Source organism: Malaclemys terrapin, chromosome 4 (genome assembly GCF_027887155.1).
Source record: "Malaclemys terrapin pileata isolate rMalTer1 chromosome 4, rMalTer1.hap1, whole genome shotgun sequence".
NCBI classification, from domain to species: Eukaryota; Metazoa; Chordata; order Testudines; family Emydidae; genus Malaclemys; species Malaclemys terrapin.
Window position 1 is genome coordinate 43,887,019 of NC_071508.1, and position 19,219 is coordinate 43,906,237.

The window sequence follows — 19,219 nt, forward strand, 5'->3', positions numbered from 1 at the left end:
TAATGGCCATGCCCTTGGAAGTGATAAATCCAGGCATACCAACAAATTCAGATGTTGCGATTATTTTCATTATTTGAATGGATATTCATTATAATTTAACTAGCCTAATAAATTGATATATTTTTCAGCTCAGTATACTAGCTCATGCCCTTTGGCAGGTGTCCAGACAAGCCCCTCTTCCTACAGCTGATAGCTGACATCACGCTCAGTCTATTTGGTATAATAGAAAGGAGAATATTTGCTTGAATTTCTTAGTACTAAATTTTCACTCTTTTTGTTTTTTAACCACAGTGACACCAACTACATCAGTCTGTGTTCGTGAAGTATGCCAGTGGTCACAATGGTATGATGTGAGCTATCCAGGGTCTGGGATCAACGATGGAGATTTTGACACATTTGATCATTTAAGAGCCAAAGGTTATAAAGTCTGCAAAGCTCCAAAGGCTGTTGAATGCAGATCTGAGAAGTTCCCTAACATACCATTAAATGAACTAGAGCAAAAAGGAGAATGTAGTACAACAAGGGGACTAATATGTTATAATAAGGATCAGCATCAAATGATCTGCGACAACTTCCAGATAAAAATCTTATGCTGTAGCTTTGTACCATGTGAATATACAACTCCTGCTACCACAACGCCTGCGGAGACTACAACACCCATCACAAAAACAACCACTCCAGAAACTACTGTAACCGGTATATCTTCAACAACTACAGCACTACCTACAACCACAGAATCTAAAACAACTACTCTTTCAACAAGTACCATGACCTCCAAAACTCCTTCAACGTCTCCAGTCACAGAAACAACGAGTGTGTCAACTTCAACTCTTACAACCACAGCTCCATCAACAACAATCCCTGAAACAACTGCCAGCCCTTCAACAGAAACTGTATATACTACAGGAGAAATCACATCCATAACACCTTGTAAACCAAAATGCAAATGGTCTGAATGGCATGATGTCCATTTTCCCAGTCTGGACAATAAAGGAGATTCTGAAACATATGATGATATTAGAGCAGCAGGAAAAGTGATCTGCAGCAAACCTGAAAATATAGAATGTCGAGCCGAGAAATTCCCAGAAAAATCAATTGATAACATTGGCCAAATTGTCCAGTGCAATGTATCCTTTGGACTTGTCTGCAGGAATGAAGATCAGGAAGGAGTGCTCCAAATGTGTTATAACTATCAAATAAAAGTATTCTGCTGTGATGATTTTAGTCACTGCCCATCCACATCCACTACTACAGAAACTACAACAACTGCAGGCACAACTATTGTTTCAACAAAACCTTCCACCCACACTCCTATAACTACAGAAACTACAACTTCAACCATAAGAACTACACCTTCAACCACCACAACAACAGAAACCACAACCAAAGAAATTAAAACAACTACTCCTTTAACAACCACCCCTATAGAAACTACAACAATCACAACTACACCTTTCACTACCACAAGCACAGAAACTACAACTACTCTAGGCACACCCATTGTTTCAACAGAAACTTCCACACTGACTCCTACAACTACAGAAACTACATCAACAGTTGGAACTACACATTCATCCACCACCAGCATAGAAACTACAACAGTCACAACTACACCTTTCACTACCACAACCACAGAAACTACAACTACTCCAGGCACACCCATTGTTTCAACAGAAACTTCCACACTGACTCCTACTACTACAGAAACTACATCAATAGGAACTACACATTCATCCATCACCAGCACAGAAACTACAACAGTCACAACTACACCTTTCACTGCCACAACCACACAAACTACAACAACCACAGGTACTACAACCATGACAACTCCTCAAACTACTACTACAATACCAACCACTACTCCAATAACCTCAACACCAATTCCGGACACTTTTACAACTACAACTACTTCACCAACCACTACTCAAACCACAGAATTTACCACAATAATAAGTACAATCACTACACCAACAACCACGGCTGCAACTACTACACCTATTTCAACAACAAAACCTACATCATCAATAATAGTAACAACTACTCCAGCAGTAACCACAATCTCAGAAACTACAACACCTGTGACAACTGTTCCTCCAACAACTCATGATTGTTTTAAAGAACTATGTGAATGGTCACAATGGTATGATGTAAGTTACCCAAGGTCTGCTATCAATGGTGGAGATTTCGATACATTTAAGAATATAAGAGCCAAAGGATACAATGTATGCAAAGCTCCAAAGGCTGTGGAATGCAGAGCAGAAAGATTCCCTAACACACCATTAAATGAGCTGGAGCAAAATGTAATATGCAGCAAAACAGAAGGGCTGATATGTTATAACAAGGATCAACTCCCACCAATCTGCTATAATTACCAGATCAAAATTGAATGTTGCAGAAATGTCATTGTATCATGCCCAACTACCACCCTAGCCACTACAACGACAGTAAAATCCACCCCACCAATACCAACAACCACCCCAACCATTACCCCAATAGTAACAACCACCCCAGCCACTACAACGACAGTAACAACCATCCCAACCACTACCCAAATAGTAACAACCACCCCAGGCACTACCCCAACTGTAACAACCACCCCAGCCACTACAACAATATTAACAACCACCACAACAATACTAACAACCACCCCAACCATTACCCCAATAGGAACAACCACCCCAGCCACTACCCCAATAGTAACAATCACCCCAGCCACTACAACGACAGTAACAACCATCCCAACCACTACCCAAATAGTAACAACCACCCCAGGCACTACTCCAATTGTAACAATCACCCCAGCCACTACAACAATATTAACAACCACCCCAAACATTACCCCAATAGGAACAACGACCCCAGCCACTACCCCAATAGAAACAACCACCTCAACCACTATCCCAATAGAACCAACGACCACAGCCACTACAATGACACTAACAACCACACCAGCCACTACAATAGAAACAACCACCCCACCAACTACCCCAATAGTAACAACAACAACCCTAGCCACTACAACGACAGTAACAACCACCCCAGCCACTGCAACGACAGTAACAACAAGGACAACAGCAACCACAAAAAAAATTATTACCCAAATAAAGACAACTAAAACAGCTCAAACAGCACCTGTACATCAAAAAACGACTCAAGAAATGCACAGTACAACTAAAGAAACCACACTGGTGAGTAAAACAACACCAGAAAGAACTCCAGTCACTACAACATTGACGATCTCCACAGCACTGCCAACTACCACATCTGTAGAAACCAAAACTAGTGAAATTACCCGAAGCGGAACCACAACAGGTACCACCACTCTACCTACCACAGCAATCCCCACAACATCGCCAATACCCACAACTACAGGAACAACCACTTCCTCAACTACAAAGTGTCAACCAACGTGCACATGGTCCAAATGGTTTGATGTTGATTTCCCCTCTTCTGGACCTAAAGAAGGAGACATTGAAACCTATAACAACATAAGGGCTGCAGGAGAGATAATCTGCAGAAAGCCTGAAAATATTCAGTGTAGGGCAGAAAACTACCCAGACATAAGCATCGACCAGATCGGTCAAGTTGTGCAGTGCGATGCCAATTTTGGGCTGGTGTGCAAAAATGAGGATCAAATCGGGAAATTTAAAATGTGTTTCAACTATCAGATACGTGTTTTTTGCTGTGAAGAGAACCCTAACTGCCCAACCGCGACCACAAGTATCATGCCCACAACTACACGTACACCAACAACTACAGTCACAGAAATGACCACCAGAGTCACCACTTCTACTAAACCAACAGTCACACAAACACCAGAAACCACTACCTCTGAAACAACTCCAATCACTACCACTAACAGACCAAGCACAAGCACAAGCACAACGGGTACCACCACTCTGCCTCCCACGGGAGTCATCACAACATCGCCGATCTCCACAGCATCTCCAACTACCACAATTGTAGAAACCACCACTACAGTAACCACCGGAAGCAGAAGCACAACAGGTACCACCACTCCACCTACCACAGAAATCCCCACAACATCGCCAATACCCACAACTACAGGAACAACCACTTCCTCAACTACAAAGTGTCAACCAACGTGCACGTGGTCCAAATGGTTTGATGTTGATTTCCCCTCTTCTGGACCTAAAGAAGGAGACATTGAAACCTATAACAACATAAGGGCTGCAGGAGAGATAATCTGCAGAAAGCCTGAAAATATTCAGTGTAGGGCAGAAAACTACCCAGACATAAGCATCGACCAGATCGGTCAAGTTGTGCAGTGCGATGCCAATTTTGGGCTGGTGTGCAAAAATGAGGATCAAATCGGGAAATTTAAAATGTGTTTCAACTATCAGATACGTGTTTTTTGCTGTGAAGAGAACCCTAACTGCCCAACCGCGACCACAAGTATCATGCCCACAACTACACGTACACCAACAACTACAGTCACAGAAACGACCACCAGAGTCACCACTTCTACTAAACCAACAGTCACACAAACACCAGAAACCACTACCTCTGAAACAACTCCAATCACTACCACTAACAGACCAAGCACAAGCACAAGCACAACGGGTACCACCACTCTGCCTCCCACGGGAGTCATCACAACATCGCCGATCTCCACAGCATCTCCAACTACCACAATTGTAGAAACCACCACTACAGTAACCACCGGAAGCAGAAGCACAACAGGTACCACCACTCCACCTACCACAGAAATCCCCACAACATCGCCAATACCCACAACTACAGGAACAACCACTTCCTCAACTACAAAGTGTCAACCAACGTGCACGTGGTCCAAATGGTTTGATGTTGATTTCCCCTCTTCTGGACCTAAAGAAGGAGACATTGAAACCTATAACAACATAAGGGCTGCAGGAGAGATAATCTGCAGAAAGCCTGAAAATATTCAGTGTAGGGCAGAAAACTACCCAGACATAAGCATCGACCAGATCGGTCAAGTTGTGCAGTGCGATGCCAATTTTGGGCTGGTGTGCAAAAATGAGGATCAAATCGGGAAATTTAAAATGTGTTTCAACTATCAGATACGTGTTTTTTGCTGTGAAGAGAACCCTAACTGCCCAACCGCGACCACAAGTATCATGCCCACAACTACACGTACACCAACAACTACAGTCACAGAAACGACCACCAGAGTCACCACTTCTACTAAACCAACAGTCACACAAACACCAGAAACCACTACCTCTGAAACAACTCCAATCACTACCACTAACAGACCAAGCACAAGCACAAGCACAACGGGTACCACCACTCTGCCTCCCACGGGAGTCATCACAACATCGCCGATCTCCACAGCATCTCCAACTACCACAATTGTAGAAACCACCACTACAGTAACCACCGGAAGCAGAAGCACAACAGGTACCACCACTCTACCTACCACAGAAATCCCCACAACATCGCCAATACCCACAACTACAGGAACAACCACTTCCTCAACTACAAAGTGTCAACCAACGTGCACGTGGTCCAAATGGTTTGATGTTGATTTCCCCTCTTCTGGACCTAAAGAAGGAGACATTGAAACCTATAACAACATAAGGGCTGCAGGAGAGATAATCTGCAGAAAGCCTGAAAATATTCAGTGTAGGGCAGAAAACTACCCAGACATAAGCATCGACCAGATCGGTCAAGTTGTGCAGTGCGATGCCAATTTTGGGCTGGTGTGCAAAAATGAGGATCAAATCGGGAAATTTAAAATGTGTTTCAACTATCAGATACGTGTTTTTTGCTGTGAAGAGAACCCTAACTGCCCAACCGCGACCACAAGTATCATGCCCACAACTACACGTACACCAACAACTACAGTCACAGAAACGACCACCAGAGTCACCACTTCTACTAAACCAACAGTCACACAAACACCAGAAACCACTACCTCTGAAACAACTCCAATCACTACCACTAACAGACCAAGCACAAGCACAAGCACAACGGGTACCACCACTCTGCCTCCCACGGGAGTCATCACAACATCGCCGATCTCCACAGCATCTCCAACTACCACAATTGTAGAAACCACCACCGGAGGAACCACCGGAAGCAGAAGCACAACAGGTACCACCACTCTACCTACCACAGAAATCCCCACAACATCGCCAATACCCACAACTACAGGAACAACCACTTCCTCAACTACAAAGTGTCAACCAACGTGCACGTGGTCCAAATGGTTTGATGTTGATTTCCCCTCTTCTGGACCTAAAGAAGGAGACATTGAAACCTATAACAACATAAGGGCTGCAGGAGAGATAATCTGCAGAAAGCCTGAAAATATTCAGTGTAGGGCAGAAAACTACCCAGACATAAGCATCGACCAGATCGGTCAAGTTGTGCAGTGCGATGCCAATTTTGGGCTGGTGTGCAAAAATGAGGATCAAATCGGGAAATTTAAAATGTGTTTCAACTATCAGATACGTGTTTTTTGCTGTGAAGAGAACCCTAACTGCCCAACCGCGACCACAAGTATCATGCCCACAACTACACGTACACCAACAACTACAGTCACAGAAACGACCACCAGAGTCACCACTTCTACTAAACCAACAGTCACACAAACACCAGAAACCACTACCTCTGAAACAACTCCAATCACTACCACTAACAGACCAAGCACAAGCACAAGCACAACGGGTACCACCACTCTGCCTCCCACGGGAGTCATCACAACATCGCCGACCTCCACAGCATCTCCAACTACCACAATTGTAGAAACCACCACTACAGTAACCACCGGAAGCAGAAGCACAACAGGTACCACCACTCTACCTACCACAGAAATCCCCACAACATCACCAATACCCACAACTACAGGAACAACCACTTCCTCAACTACAAAGTGTCAACCAACGTGCACGTGGTCCAAATGGTTTGATGTTGATTTCCCCTCTTCTGGACCTAAAGAAGGAGACATTGAAACCTATAACAACATAAGGGCTGCAGGAGAGATAATCTGCAGAAAGCCTGAAAATATTCAGTGTAGGGCAGAAAACTACCCAGACATAAGCATCGACCAGATCGGTCAAGTTGTGCAGTGCGATGCCAATTTTGGGCTGGTGTGCAAAAATGAGGATCAAATCGGGAAATTTAAAATGTGTTTCAACTATCAGATACGTGTTTTTTGCTGTGAAGAGAACCCTAACTGCCCAACCGCGACCACAAGTATCATGCCCACAACTACACGTACACCAACAACTACAGTCACAGAAACGACCACCAGAGTCACCACTTCTACTAAACCAACAGTCACACAAACACCAGAAACCACTACCTCTGAAACAACTCCAATCACTACCACTAACAGACCAAGCACAAGCACAAGCACAACGGGTACCACCACTCTGCCTCCCACGGGAGTCATCACAACATCGCCGACCTCCACAGCATCTCCAACTACCACAATTGTAGAAACCACCACTACAGTAACCACCGGAAGCAGAAGCACAACAGGTACCACCACTCTACCTACCACAGAAATCCCCACAACATCACCAATACCCACAACTACAGGAACAACCACTTCCTCAACTACAAAGTGTCAACCAACGTGCACGTGGTCCAAATGGTTTGATGTTGATTTCCCCTCTTCTGGACCTAAAGAAGGAGACATTGAAACCTATAACAACATAAGGGCTGCAGGAGAGATAATCTGCAGAAAGCCTGAAAATATTCAGTGTAGGGCAGAAAACTACCCAGACATAAGCATCGACCAGATCGGTCAAGTTGTGCAGTGCGATGCCAATTTTGGGCTGGTGTGCAAAAATGAGGATCAAATCGGGAAATTTAAAATGTGTTTCAACTATCAGATACGTGTTTTTTGCTGTGAAGAGAACCCTAACTGCCCAACCGCGACCACAAGTATCATGCCCACAACTACACGTACACCAACAACTACAGTCACAGAAACGACCACCAGAGTCACCACTTCTACTAAACCAACAGTCACACAAACACCAGAAACCACTACCTCTGAAACAACTCCAATCACTACCACTAACAGACCAAGCACAAGCACAAGCACAACGGGTACCACCACTCTGCCTCCCACGGGAGTCATCACAACATCGCCGACCTCCACAGCATCTCCAACTACCACAATTGTAGAAACCACCACTACAGTAACCACCGGAAGCAGAAGCACAACAGGTACCACCACACTACCTACCACAGAAATCCCCACAACATCGCCAATACCCACAACTACAGGAACAACCACTTCCTCAACTACAAAGTGTCAACCAACGTGCACGTGGTCCAAATGGTTTGATGTTGATTTCCCCTCTTCTGGACCTAAAGAAGGAGACATTGAAACCTATAACAACATAAGGGCTGCAGGAGAGATAATCTGCAGAAAGCCTGAAAATATTCAGTGTAGGGCAGAAAACTACCCAGACATAAGCATCGACCAGATCGGTCAAGTTGTGCAGTGCGATGCCAATTTTGGGCTGGTGTGCAAAAATGAGGATCAAATCGGGAAATTTAAAATGTGTTTCAACTATCAGATACGTGTTTTTTGCTGTGAAGAGAACCCTAACTGCCCAACCGCGACCACAAGTATCATGCCCACAACTACACGTACACCAACAACTACAGTCACAGAAACGACCACCAGAGTCACCACTTCTACTAAACCAACAGTCACACAAACACCAGAAACCACTACCTCTGAAACAACTCCAATCACTACCACTAACAGACCAAGCACAAGCACAAGCACAACGGGTACCACCACTCTGCCTCCCACGGGAGTCATCACAACATCGCCGACCTCCACAGCATCTCCAACTACCACAATTGTAGAAACCACCACTACAGTAACCACCGGAAGCAGAAGCACAACAGGTACCACCACTCTACCTACCACAGAAATCCCCACAACATCGCCAATACCCACAACTACAGGAACAACCACTTCCTCAACTACAAAGTGTCAACCAACGTGCACGTGGTCCAAATGGTTTGATGTTGATTTCCCCTCTTCTGGACCTAAAGAAGGAGACATTGAAACCTATAACAACATAAGGGCTGCAGGAGAGATAATCTGCAGAAAGCCTGAAAATATTCAGTGTAGGGCAGAAAACTACCCAGACATAAGCATCGACCAGATCGGTCAAGTTGTGCAGTGCGATGCCAATTTTGGGCTGGTGTGCAAAAATGAGGATCAAATCGGGAAATTTAAAATGTGTTTCAACTATCAGATACGTGTTTTTTGCTGTGAAGAGAACCCTAACTGCCCAACCGCGACCACAAGTATCATGCCCACAACTACACGTACACCAACAACTACAGTCACAGAAACGACCACCAGAGTCACCACTTCTACTAAACCAACAGTCACACAAACACCAGAAACCACTACCTCTGAAACAACTCCAATCACTACCACTAACAGACCAAGCACAAGCACAAGCACAACGGGTACCACCACTCTGCCTCCCACGGGAGTCATCACAACATCGCCGACCTCCACAGCATCTCCAACTACCACAATTGTAGAAACCACCACTACAGTAACCACCGGAAGCAGAAGCACAACAGGTACCACCACTCTACCTACCACAGAAATCCCCACAACATCGCCAATACCCACAACTACAGGAACAACCACTTCCTCAACTACAAAGTGTCAACCAACGTGCACGTGGTCCAAATGGTTTGATGTTGATTTCCCCTCTTCTGGACCTAAAGAAGGAGACATTGAAACCTATAACAACATAAGGGCTGCAGGAGAGATAATCTGCAGAAAGCCTGAAAATATTCAGTGTAGGGCAGAAAACTACCCAGACATAAGCATCGACCAGATCGGTCAAGTTGTGCAGTGCGATGCCAATTTTGGGCTGGTGTGCAAAAATGAGGATCAAATCGGGAAATTTAAAATGTGTTTCAACTATCAGATACGTGTTTTTTGCTGTGAAGAGAACCCTAACTGCCCAACCGCGACCACAAGTATCATGCCCACAACTACACGTACACCAACAACTACAGTCACAGAAACGACCACCAGAGTCACCACTTCTACTAAACCAACAGTCACACAAACACCAGAAACCACTACCTCTGAAACAACTCCAATCACTACCACTAACAGACCAAGCACAAGCACAAGCACAACGGGTACCACCACTCTGCCTCCCACGGGAGTCATCACAACATCGCCGACCTCCACAGCATCTCCAACTACCACAATTGTAGAAACCACCACTACAGTAACCACCGGAAGCAGAAGCACAACAGGTACCACCACTCTACCTACCACAGAAATCCCCACAACATCACCAATACCCACAACTACAGGAACAACCACTTCCTCAACTACAAAGTGTCAACCAACGTGCACGTGGTCCAAATGGTTTGATGTTGATTTCCCCTCTTCTGGACCTAAAGAAGGAGACATTGAAACCTATAACAACATAAGGGCTGCAGGAGAGATAATCTGCAGAAAGCCTGAAAATATTCAGTGTAGGGCAGAAAACTACCCAGACATAAGCATCGACCAGATCGGTCAAGTTGTGCAGTGCGATGCCAATTTTGGGCTGGTGTGCAAAAATGAGGATCAAATCGGGAAATTTAAAATGTGTTTCAACTATCAGATACGTGTTTTTTGCTGTGACGAAAACGTAAATTGTCCTGTTACAACCTCAATTTTGCCAACAATGCCCACACGAGTAACCACTCCAACTATCTCAAGTACACAAACTGGAACAACAGAAGTAACCATGACAACTACTCACTGCTTTTGCCAAATTGAGGACGCTGTTTATGCATCTGGTAAGTCTTTAACAATTTATTAGAATATATTTAAAACAGATTTTTACATCATTTTTGAGTGGGTATTTTAATTAAAGTACAGATTGTAATTATATTAAAATTTTACATAGTCAAATTGAACTATTGCAGATTTTTCAATGATTTTTTTATGTTTTCTCTTTGTATTTTGTGTATTCTAATGGTTGTTTTTTATAGGTGAAATGATTTACAACAAAATAGACAAGGATGGATGTAATTTTTATGCCATTTGTAGTAAAACATGTTCAGTGGAGCGATTTAAGGGACCATGTAAATCAACAACTCCAGCAACAGCAACAACAACTACACCTACAACTTCAACATCTATACCAACTACGACTCCCACTACAACAGTTAGTTCAACCACTAAAATTGAGTGTCCTGATGCTAAACCTCCCAGAAAGGTATCGATCTCTTATCTTGTACAGCCTTGAAAATACCTTTAATAATAATGGGACTCACAGGAAAGAACATTATAAATTATTTAAAACTGAAAGACCACATATTTTTTTAAACAATTCTTGTGGTAGACAATGTGCAAAATTGGTATAAAACTCTTGTATGTTAGTCTGAATATTACAGGTTAATTTGTGCAACCTGGTATCTGCAAATTCCAAAGAGAATTAATCTTCCAAATTATTTTTATTGCAAATGAAGTGGATAGCTATTTCTTCTCTCCATTCTGTAATGGTCAATCTTGCCCCTTCTGTACACTGGAGTAAGAGATGGGAATGCCTCTTACTCCTGGGTACGACAGCTCTACACTGGACTGAGATATCTTGAGTATGCTCAAGATAGTGTGGAAAACTCTGTGTCTTTGGGCCTACCCTACATTGTAACCCACAGAGATGCTTACAGTGTGGTAATCTCCCTTGTGCCTTGACCAACATCCCTTTGCATAACCCAAGCTCTCACTCTTTCTCATGATGGCCTTTGGGCTGTAGTATCATACACGTTGCAAAGGCAAAGGGGCAATATGATTCCTCTGGGTTAAAACACACCTTCAAAAATTACCTCTGCAGCCTTGGTATAGGTGGGAGTTTCGGGGAGGATGTCACCCCCCCCCCCCTTTCAGCATCATTGGGGAGAGATCTCTCATGCTAACATGGGTTGCTCCTCTACTGACTGACAACTCTGTTTCTGATGTATAAAGCAGTGGAGATCTCCAGGCTTTGTTGCTCATTTCAGTTTACACTGGCTGAGCCTCAACAGAATCTTTTCTCACATATGAAAAATAATGGAAGTTCTGTGCATGCACCGGTGCACTGGTGTCATCTACAAGGATTCTGTGAGGAAATGTGTAGGATCACGAACTCCACTCCCCTTGCCACAGAGCTTCCCCTGCCCTCCTCAGAATTCCCCTGGTACTGCAGGTGCAAGAAACCTGATTATGCTTTGGAACACCAGATGGTACATTGCCACAGAGCACCATACTGCCAGGGTTTAATCTTAAGGTTTTCTTTTGCCATAGACACAAAAGTAGTAGGGATATTATCATAAGGCAGAGCAGAACAAATGCCTGTAGACAAGGCTGCATAACCCTTTCCAAAACTGTCTGTTTTCAGTTTTTATAAGTTTCAACATTTTCCTTGATTAGCTGCTTTGGGTTGAATTGTTTTAGAAGGTTTCAGCAAAAACGGTGCCACTACTGCTCATCTATTTGTAGTGTAAAATGTACTGCACAATAACTGTCACCAAAATTTCCAAAACATGGATGTCAAACATTAGAGAGAAGAAATATATCATAAGAAACATAACCCCCCAAACACTGTGAGCATCATAACATTTTGGAACTAAAAATCTGTATAAAGCTCAAACCTAATTGTAAACTCTTGTGATACCCAATTCCTTTTTTTTTTTAAACAGATGGGTGAAACATGGAAGATATCCAACTGTACCACTGCAACTTGCGAGGGAAATAACAAAGTTGTTATACAGAAAGTGAAATGCCCACCTGTAAAGAAAATTACCTGCGCCAACGGATACCCACCAGTAGAGGTCTTCAGTGAGGATGGCTGCTGTTACCACTATGAATGTGAATGTAAGTGACAACTAAATTAAGGAAGAACATCACTGAAAATACACAAAACACGTAAATAGAATATATGGGGATTTGTTTTTCATGGTTCCAGGGCTATCTAGACGGTTGTGTTACTGGCTTAACTTTCTAAATTCTTTCTTGTAAACCTATTTTAGTCTTAGCATCTACATTTTTCCTCTTTACCAGGTGTCTGTAGTGGCTGGGGTGACCCTCACTACATTACATTCGATGGAACCTATTACACATTCCTTGACAACTGCACATATACTCTGGTGAAGCAGATTACCCCTAAATATGACAACTTCCGTGTTGACATTGACAATTACTTCTGTGATGCGGAAGATGGACTTTCCTGTCCTCAGTCCATTATTGTTTACTACAAGTACACAGTGGTAGTGCTGACGCGTGAACTCTATAATGGAGTGATGGCTAATAAGGTAAAATATAGTTCTTTAACGTTTTTGCAGTGTTCCTATTAAGTTTCCTATTTCAGCAAAACAGAAATAAAGTGTACAGGCATTTGTCTGAACCTCATGTGAAATATTGAGGGCATTTGTGTTTATTATAGCACAGAAATGCTTAGGCAGAGGGCATCATAGGATAAAAAATATTATGCCAATTCTCAAGAAGCAAACATATAATAGAAGGTTTAGAGAGCTAGAGCTATCCTTACTGGAAAAATAGAAAATTATGAAAGAGGTGGATGCATTTGTCAGAGTTAAATTCCCAAGAGTGAGGAAGTTCAAAAACTAGGGAACATGTGGTATTGTAAAGTATAAGAGTAAAGTCACCAAATGAAATTAATAGGCAGCAGGTTTAAAACAAATAAAAGGAAGTATTTCTTCACACAACGCACAGTCAACCGAAGGCCAAGACCATAACAGGGTTCAAAAAAGAATTAGATAAATTCATGGAATACAAGACCATCAGTGGTCTATTAGCCAGGATGGGCAGGAATGGTGTCCCTAGCCTCTGTTTGCCAGAAGCTGGGAATGAGTGACAGGGGATGGATCACTGGATGATTACCTGTTCTGCTGATTCCCTCTGGGGCACCTGGCATTGGCCACTGTCAGAAGACAGGATACTGGGCTAGATGGACCTTTGGTCTGACCCAGTAGGGCCAGTCTTATATTCTTATGTAAGATTAGATTATGAGTTCTAGCACGAGACACAAACCCATGGAATATGTTATTGAGGCAGGTGAATGAAGCAAGGTATTCTGTTTTTGGATCTGATTAAGACACAGTCTTTTGTAAGGGCTGGTGTGGAAATGCATTGCTCTTGGGGGACTTCTGTCTGATGCAAACTCATATATTGTGTGCAAAAAATTAATACAAAGGGGAACAGATCTACACCAGAAGACCAATTCTCCCCTGATGGTGCAAACCAGCAATCACTTCATGTTAGTTGGCCAAATGGGGATCTCCCCCTGAGTATGGAGATCTTTGATGAGCATAAAGCCCCCCTCCCCCCCCCCCAATAGCTCCTTCTCCATTCCATTCCTATTTGCTGGCACAGAAGATGTAATTGAAGAGAAGGGGATGAACTAGAGCATCCATTTACCCCAGTAATCCTAAATTGCTGTTGGCAGTTGGTGAAAATTAGAAGTGGCCTCATGCTGCCCTATTTCATTTTGGGGACTGACCCGGCATTCAGATGGCTCAGGATGGTGGGAGGGGAGATGCAAAGGTGTGTGTGTTTCCCCCCCCCCCCCCACACACACACACAGAGCTGTGCCAAGCACTCATAAGCCACTGTCAGGGACAGGATAGGGCAGTGTTTCTCAACCTTTCCAGATGACTGTACCCCTTTCAAGAGTCTGGTTTGTCTTGTGTACCCCCAAGTTTCATCTCACTTAAAAACTTACAAAATCAGACATAAAAATACATTCTCATTTTTACCATAGAATTATAAAATAAATCTATTTGGATATAAATATGGTACTTACATTTCAATGTATTGTATACAGAGCAGTTTAAACAAATCATTGTCTATGAAATTTTAGTTTGTACTAACTTTGCTAGTGCTTTTTATGTAGCCTGTTGTAAAACTAGGCAAATATCTAGATGAGTTGATGTACCACCTGGAAGATCTCTGAGTACCCCCAGGAGTATCCATATCCCTGGTTGAGAACCACTGGAATAGGGCATATTGTAAAATGTAGCCCAGTGATTCCCAGTCAAAACAGAATGGTACTTGAGGGATCTGCAACTCTCCCTCCTCCATCCCAATCAAATGAGAAAGGAGTTAAGTTCCTAACATAGAAATAATTCCTGAAGAACAATATCACCAACCAAAGGTCCACACTTTTGTTAGCACCTGGAATTTGTATGTGGCAAATGTGAGTAACAGCTTAATTTAAAGAGGAAACAAGTCATCATATAAAAATGATGGGTGAAATGTATATTTCAATGTGAGTTCCAGGGGCTCTCCCTGTGCTAGACACCCCTCATGGTTTGGTCCATTGTGACTATACAATGATGACAGGATTATAACAGAATAACGGCATGAATCTTGCTGCAGCTTAAAAAATTACAGCCTAGTCATTTTCTGTAAGGAAAAATGCCTACAAAAAGACGCAAATGATATTTTCACTCATTATATTTGGCCTTAAAATAATGTGTATTAGCATAGAGCCTGTCCGGATGGAATATGACCAATTGCATAACCATGCTAATTGAACAGGACCACTCTGATAATTAGTCCCACAACTAAGTCACTCGGGGACTTGTAAAGCAGCATCGAAAGGAAAAAAAAAACAATATGAGTTATTATTATAAAAACCTGGTGTGGGATATGAGGAACATGGGACATGTCATCATGAAATGACATGATTATAAAGATTAGTAAACAAATTATTTTAAAATATGTGTCTAACAAAAGTGACTCCTGCAATGACATCATTTTTAACCCCATATGCAGATTATCTTCAATAAAACGGTTGTCAACCCAGGCTTCAAGAAAGATGGCATTTCTATTTACATGCTTGGCATCAACATGGTTGTTGAAATACCTGAGATTGGCGCTACCATCACCTTCAGCGGGTTGATCTTCTCAGTGAAACTCCCATTCAGCAAATTTGGCAATAACACTGAAGGACAGTGTGGTAAGATAGATGCATTAATCCTTCTCTTCTCACTCTCCCTATGTTTATTCCCTGAGCCAGATAGTTATTCAAGCTTACCATAGACTGAAATTCCTCAACTGTAAAGTAAATGGATTTAGGGAGAATTTGGGTCTCATTCATTGTTACTTTTTTATATTACTTCAATCTGCTTCTAACAAATAGGTTCAAATGCTTAATATTTCAATGACCTGATTTTTGTCTTATAATTTTAATCTTATATAAGCAATTATTAAGTAAACTCAAAGGAAATTATGCACTTTGAGTATCAAGCAATCTAAACTTACAAGGAGTTTGATCCACTCACTATGCATACCAGTTTTGAATTTGATATTAACGTAATGGGTTATGCACTTTGTCAGTGGCTCAGACCCTTCTGATCTGGTTATGTTTGGTCTTCCAGGTACATGCTCAAACACCAAAATCGATGACTGCCGCTTGCCAAGTGGTAAGATCATCTCTTCTTGTACCCAAATGGCTCCCCACTGGAAGGTTAACGATGACAAGAAGCGATACTGTGTAGGAACAACACCACCACCCAGCACCCCGACTCCAGCTCCCAGCTGTCCTCCGTCTGCTCTTTGCAAGATAATTTTGAGCGAGTAAGATACAAAAATGAATTAATTTACTCTTTCTTAACTAAGCAAAAGTATCCAAAAATCTTATAAAATGATGGAGATAAGAATTATATCCCAATCAAGCCCTTATCAACAAATTCAGGGCCAAATCTAGGGTGGCTTTATGCACATATCTGAAGGCCAAACAGTTGTGTGACAGCTGCCAAGGGGGGCAAATGCAATAGAAGTCCTCTGCAAGTGGAAATCACATACCTGATTACACCAAGGAGATCTCCATGATGATTCCACAGCTCTCTGAGGAGAGGGTATGGAGAATATCAGCAAGTCAGGGGCCTGGCAAGTAATAAAACCCAAATCTTCTGGCTTGCAGTTATGTGCTTTAACCAGAAAATCATCTATCTCCCACATGTTTTCCATGGCATATCTATCCACACCAAGTTATATTTTTCAAACAGTAACATCACTTTACATTTGTAAGATGCCTGATGAGTTTGGTTTATGAAAACTTACACAGAAAGACAGACTCCTTTCCCCATAAAAAAATCTAAAATATGTGTACATTGTACATAAAAAATGTTCTACATGATGGTTTCAGACTTCTCAGCCTTTCCATTCTGGAGTCTTTCTCCCACATTAAATTTCAGTCAGAAACTCATCTCAAAGGAGAAGGACAATTTGCTCACACTGTGATGTTCCTCTTTGACAAGAATAGATTTTGTATAGCAACTGTGGGACTTTTTTCTTCTCTGTTGTGTTTAAAGAGTCTTTGAAGAATGCCACAAGGTGATACCACCACAAGATTTTTACAAGGGCTGTGTCTTTGATGCATGTCACATGACCAATGCATCCATGCAGTGTTCCGGCTTGGAGATATATGCCACTCTGTGTGCCACTAGAGGTGTTTGTATTGACTGGAGAGGAGAGACTCAGGGCAAATGCCGTAAGTACTTCAGCATTAACAAATACATGTGTTAATGAAATAGTAACTGGAGGCTTGTTCAGTAAGTTCGTCCTGCATCTCACACTTACTCAATGTATTTAATATCTCTATAAAAACATGAGCAGGTCTGTCTCAGTGGTTTAGTGGATAGAATATGGCAACATTAATTCAGATGATCCAGATTTGGAACAAACTTTGGATACCTAATTCACAAATGGTTGTCAGCACGGAGCATCACAGAGGTGATACTGTAAAGGCCAGATTCTCATCTCAGACCAATGTAAATCCAGTGTAGCTTCAGTGAAGCAATTGAAGCTATTGTGGATTTATACAGGTATCACTGAGACTAAGAATCTGGCCAACTGTGTTTTGCGAAAGGGTGAGCTACTACTTCGCTTCATTGTAGCACCCGCTTACTCGTTACAGGAGAGTAACATGAGATTTCAGAGAGGGGAAGAGAAGATTGGAAAGTTATTGGTGGAAAATGATGATACAAAATAAAGGGTTAAACTAACAGTCTTACATCCCAACTCAACCTAGCTCGTGATTGTTACTCACTGCTTCACTGAGTGCTCTATTGACAGAAACCCAGAATGAATATGGGCGGGGCGGGGGGAGGGTTTGGAAAGACCACTTAAAAACCTGGGACCTTAGATGCATGGGACCTCTTTCGACAAAATATAACCCAAACTGAAATGTAATCTCTCAGCTTTTTAACCTTGTTATATTTTCCCCTTCCCATACAGCATATAACTGTCCAGTGGGCAAAGTGTATAAACCATGTGGGCCTCTTAATCCTGCTACTTGTGATTCAAGGTATGGAAAGAACATACAAGCAAACCATTTAGTTCAATGTGTCCTTATGGATTTTTGTCACTTAGGATCCTTTATTATCATAGTGAATAATTCATCTGGTGAATTTTGGCATTTTTCATGAGTAAAATGTATCATTATTCAGCCAGATCTAGTAAGCAATAAAGAATTTAACCTGTAATTTCTATTGCTTCTTAAAAGAACTGCATTATTTTCCCTCTTCACATGTATCCATCATCTAAATGCTGTGACTTCCTGCATGGATTGCACTTGGCTGTTTAACTGTGAGAGACCTGTACTCTAACATATGCCTCTTTCCACTCTAGAGCTGTTCAACACAATGGCACTGGCCTAACTGAAGGATGTTTCTGCCCTGAAGGAAAGTTTCTCTTCAATGCAAACAGCGATGTCTGTGTCTCTGGATGTGGTAAGCAAGATGTTTTTTACTTTAGGAGTAGATAGGGCCCTGGACTGGGAGTCAGAAAGCCTGAGTTCAATTCCCATCTCTGCCACTGACTCTGGGCAAGTCTCTCCAGTTCTTTAGTCTCCCATCTGCAAACTGGGAATAATAGTAGTTATCCTCCTTTGTGAAGTATGCTGAGATCTCCGGATGGAAAATTCCATATAAGAGATAAGCATTGTTGTTGTCTATCTAGAACTTGATCCAATGTCCAGTAAAGTGAATGGGAGGCTTTCCACTGATTTCAATTGGTGTTGGTTTGGGCCCTTGATTGTTTTATAAAGAATGCTGAATGTGGTGAATATTGCTTATGAAAGCAAGTGACTAATAATGCTGGCTAATTCCAGACCTGCTACTGCTATGACCCATGCAAGATTCCCATACTCCACTCTGCCAAAGCATCTCAATCCTGCCCTGTAGCACTCCTCCTTTAACA

General features: G+C 42.4%; 1 protein-coding gene across 2 annotated transcripts in view; it reads left to right on the forward strand.

Annotated features, from left to right (window-relative positions):
• The window catches only part of LOC128835736 (mucin-5AC-like), a 56,314-nt gene that overhangs the window by 28,954 nt on the left and 8,141 nt on the right, over positions 1 to 19,219 (forward strand). For both annotated transcript variants that reach the window (XM_054025349.1, XM_054025350.1), the window contains exons 31-39: positions 292 to 10,809; positions 11,005 to 11,231; positions 12,694 to 12,868; positions 13,055 to 13,305; positions 15,791 to 15,974; positions 16,396 to 16,594; positions 17,332 to 17,510; positions 18,257 to 18,326; positions 18,650 to 18,750. In XM_054025349.1, coding sequence (XP_053881324.1) covers positions 292 to 10,809; positions 11,005 to 11,231; positions 12,694 to 12,868; positions 13,055 to 13,305; positions 15,791 to 15,974; positions 16,396 to 16,594; positions 17,332 to 17,510; positions 18,257 to 18,326; positions 18,650 to 18,750 — 11,904 coding nt within the window. The remainder of the gene's footprint in view (positions 1 to 291; positions 10,810 to 11,004; positions 11,232 to 12,693; positions 12,869 to 13,054; positions 13,306 to 15,790; positions 15,975 to 16,395; positions 16,595 to 17,331; positions 17,511 to 18,256; positions 18,327 to 18,649; positions 18,751 to 19,219) is intronic.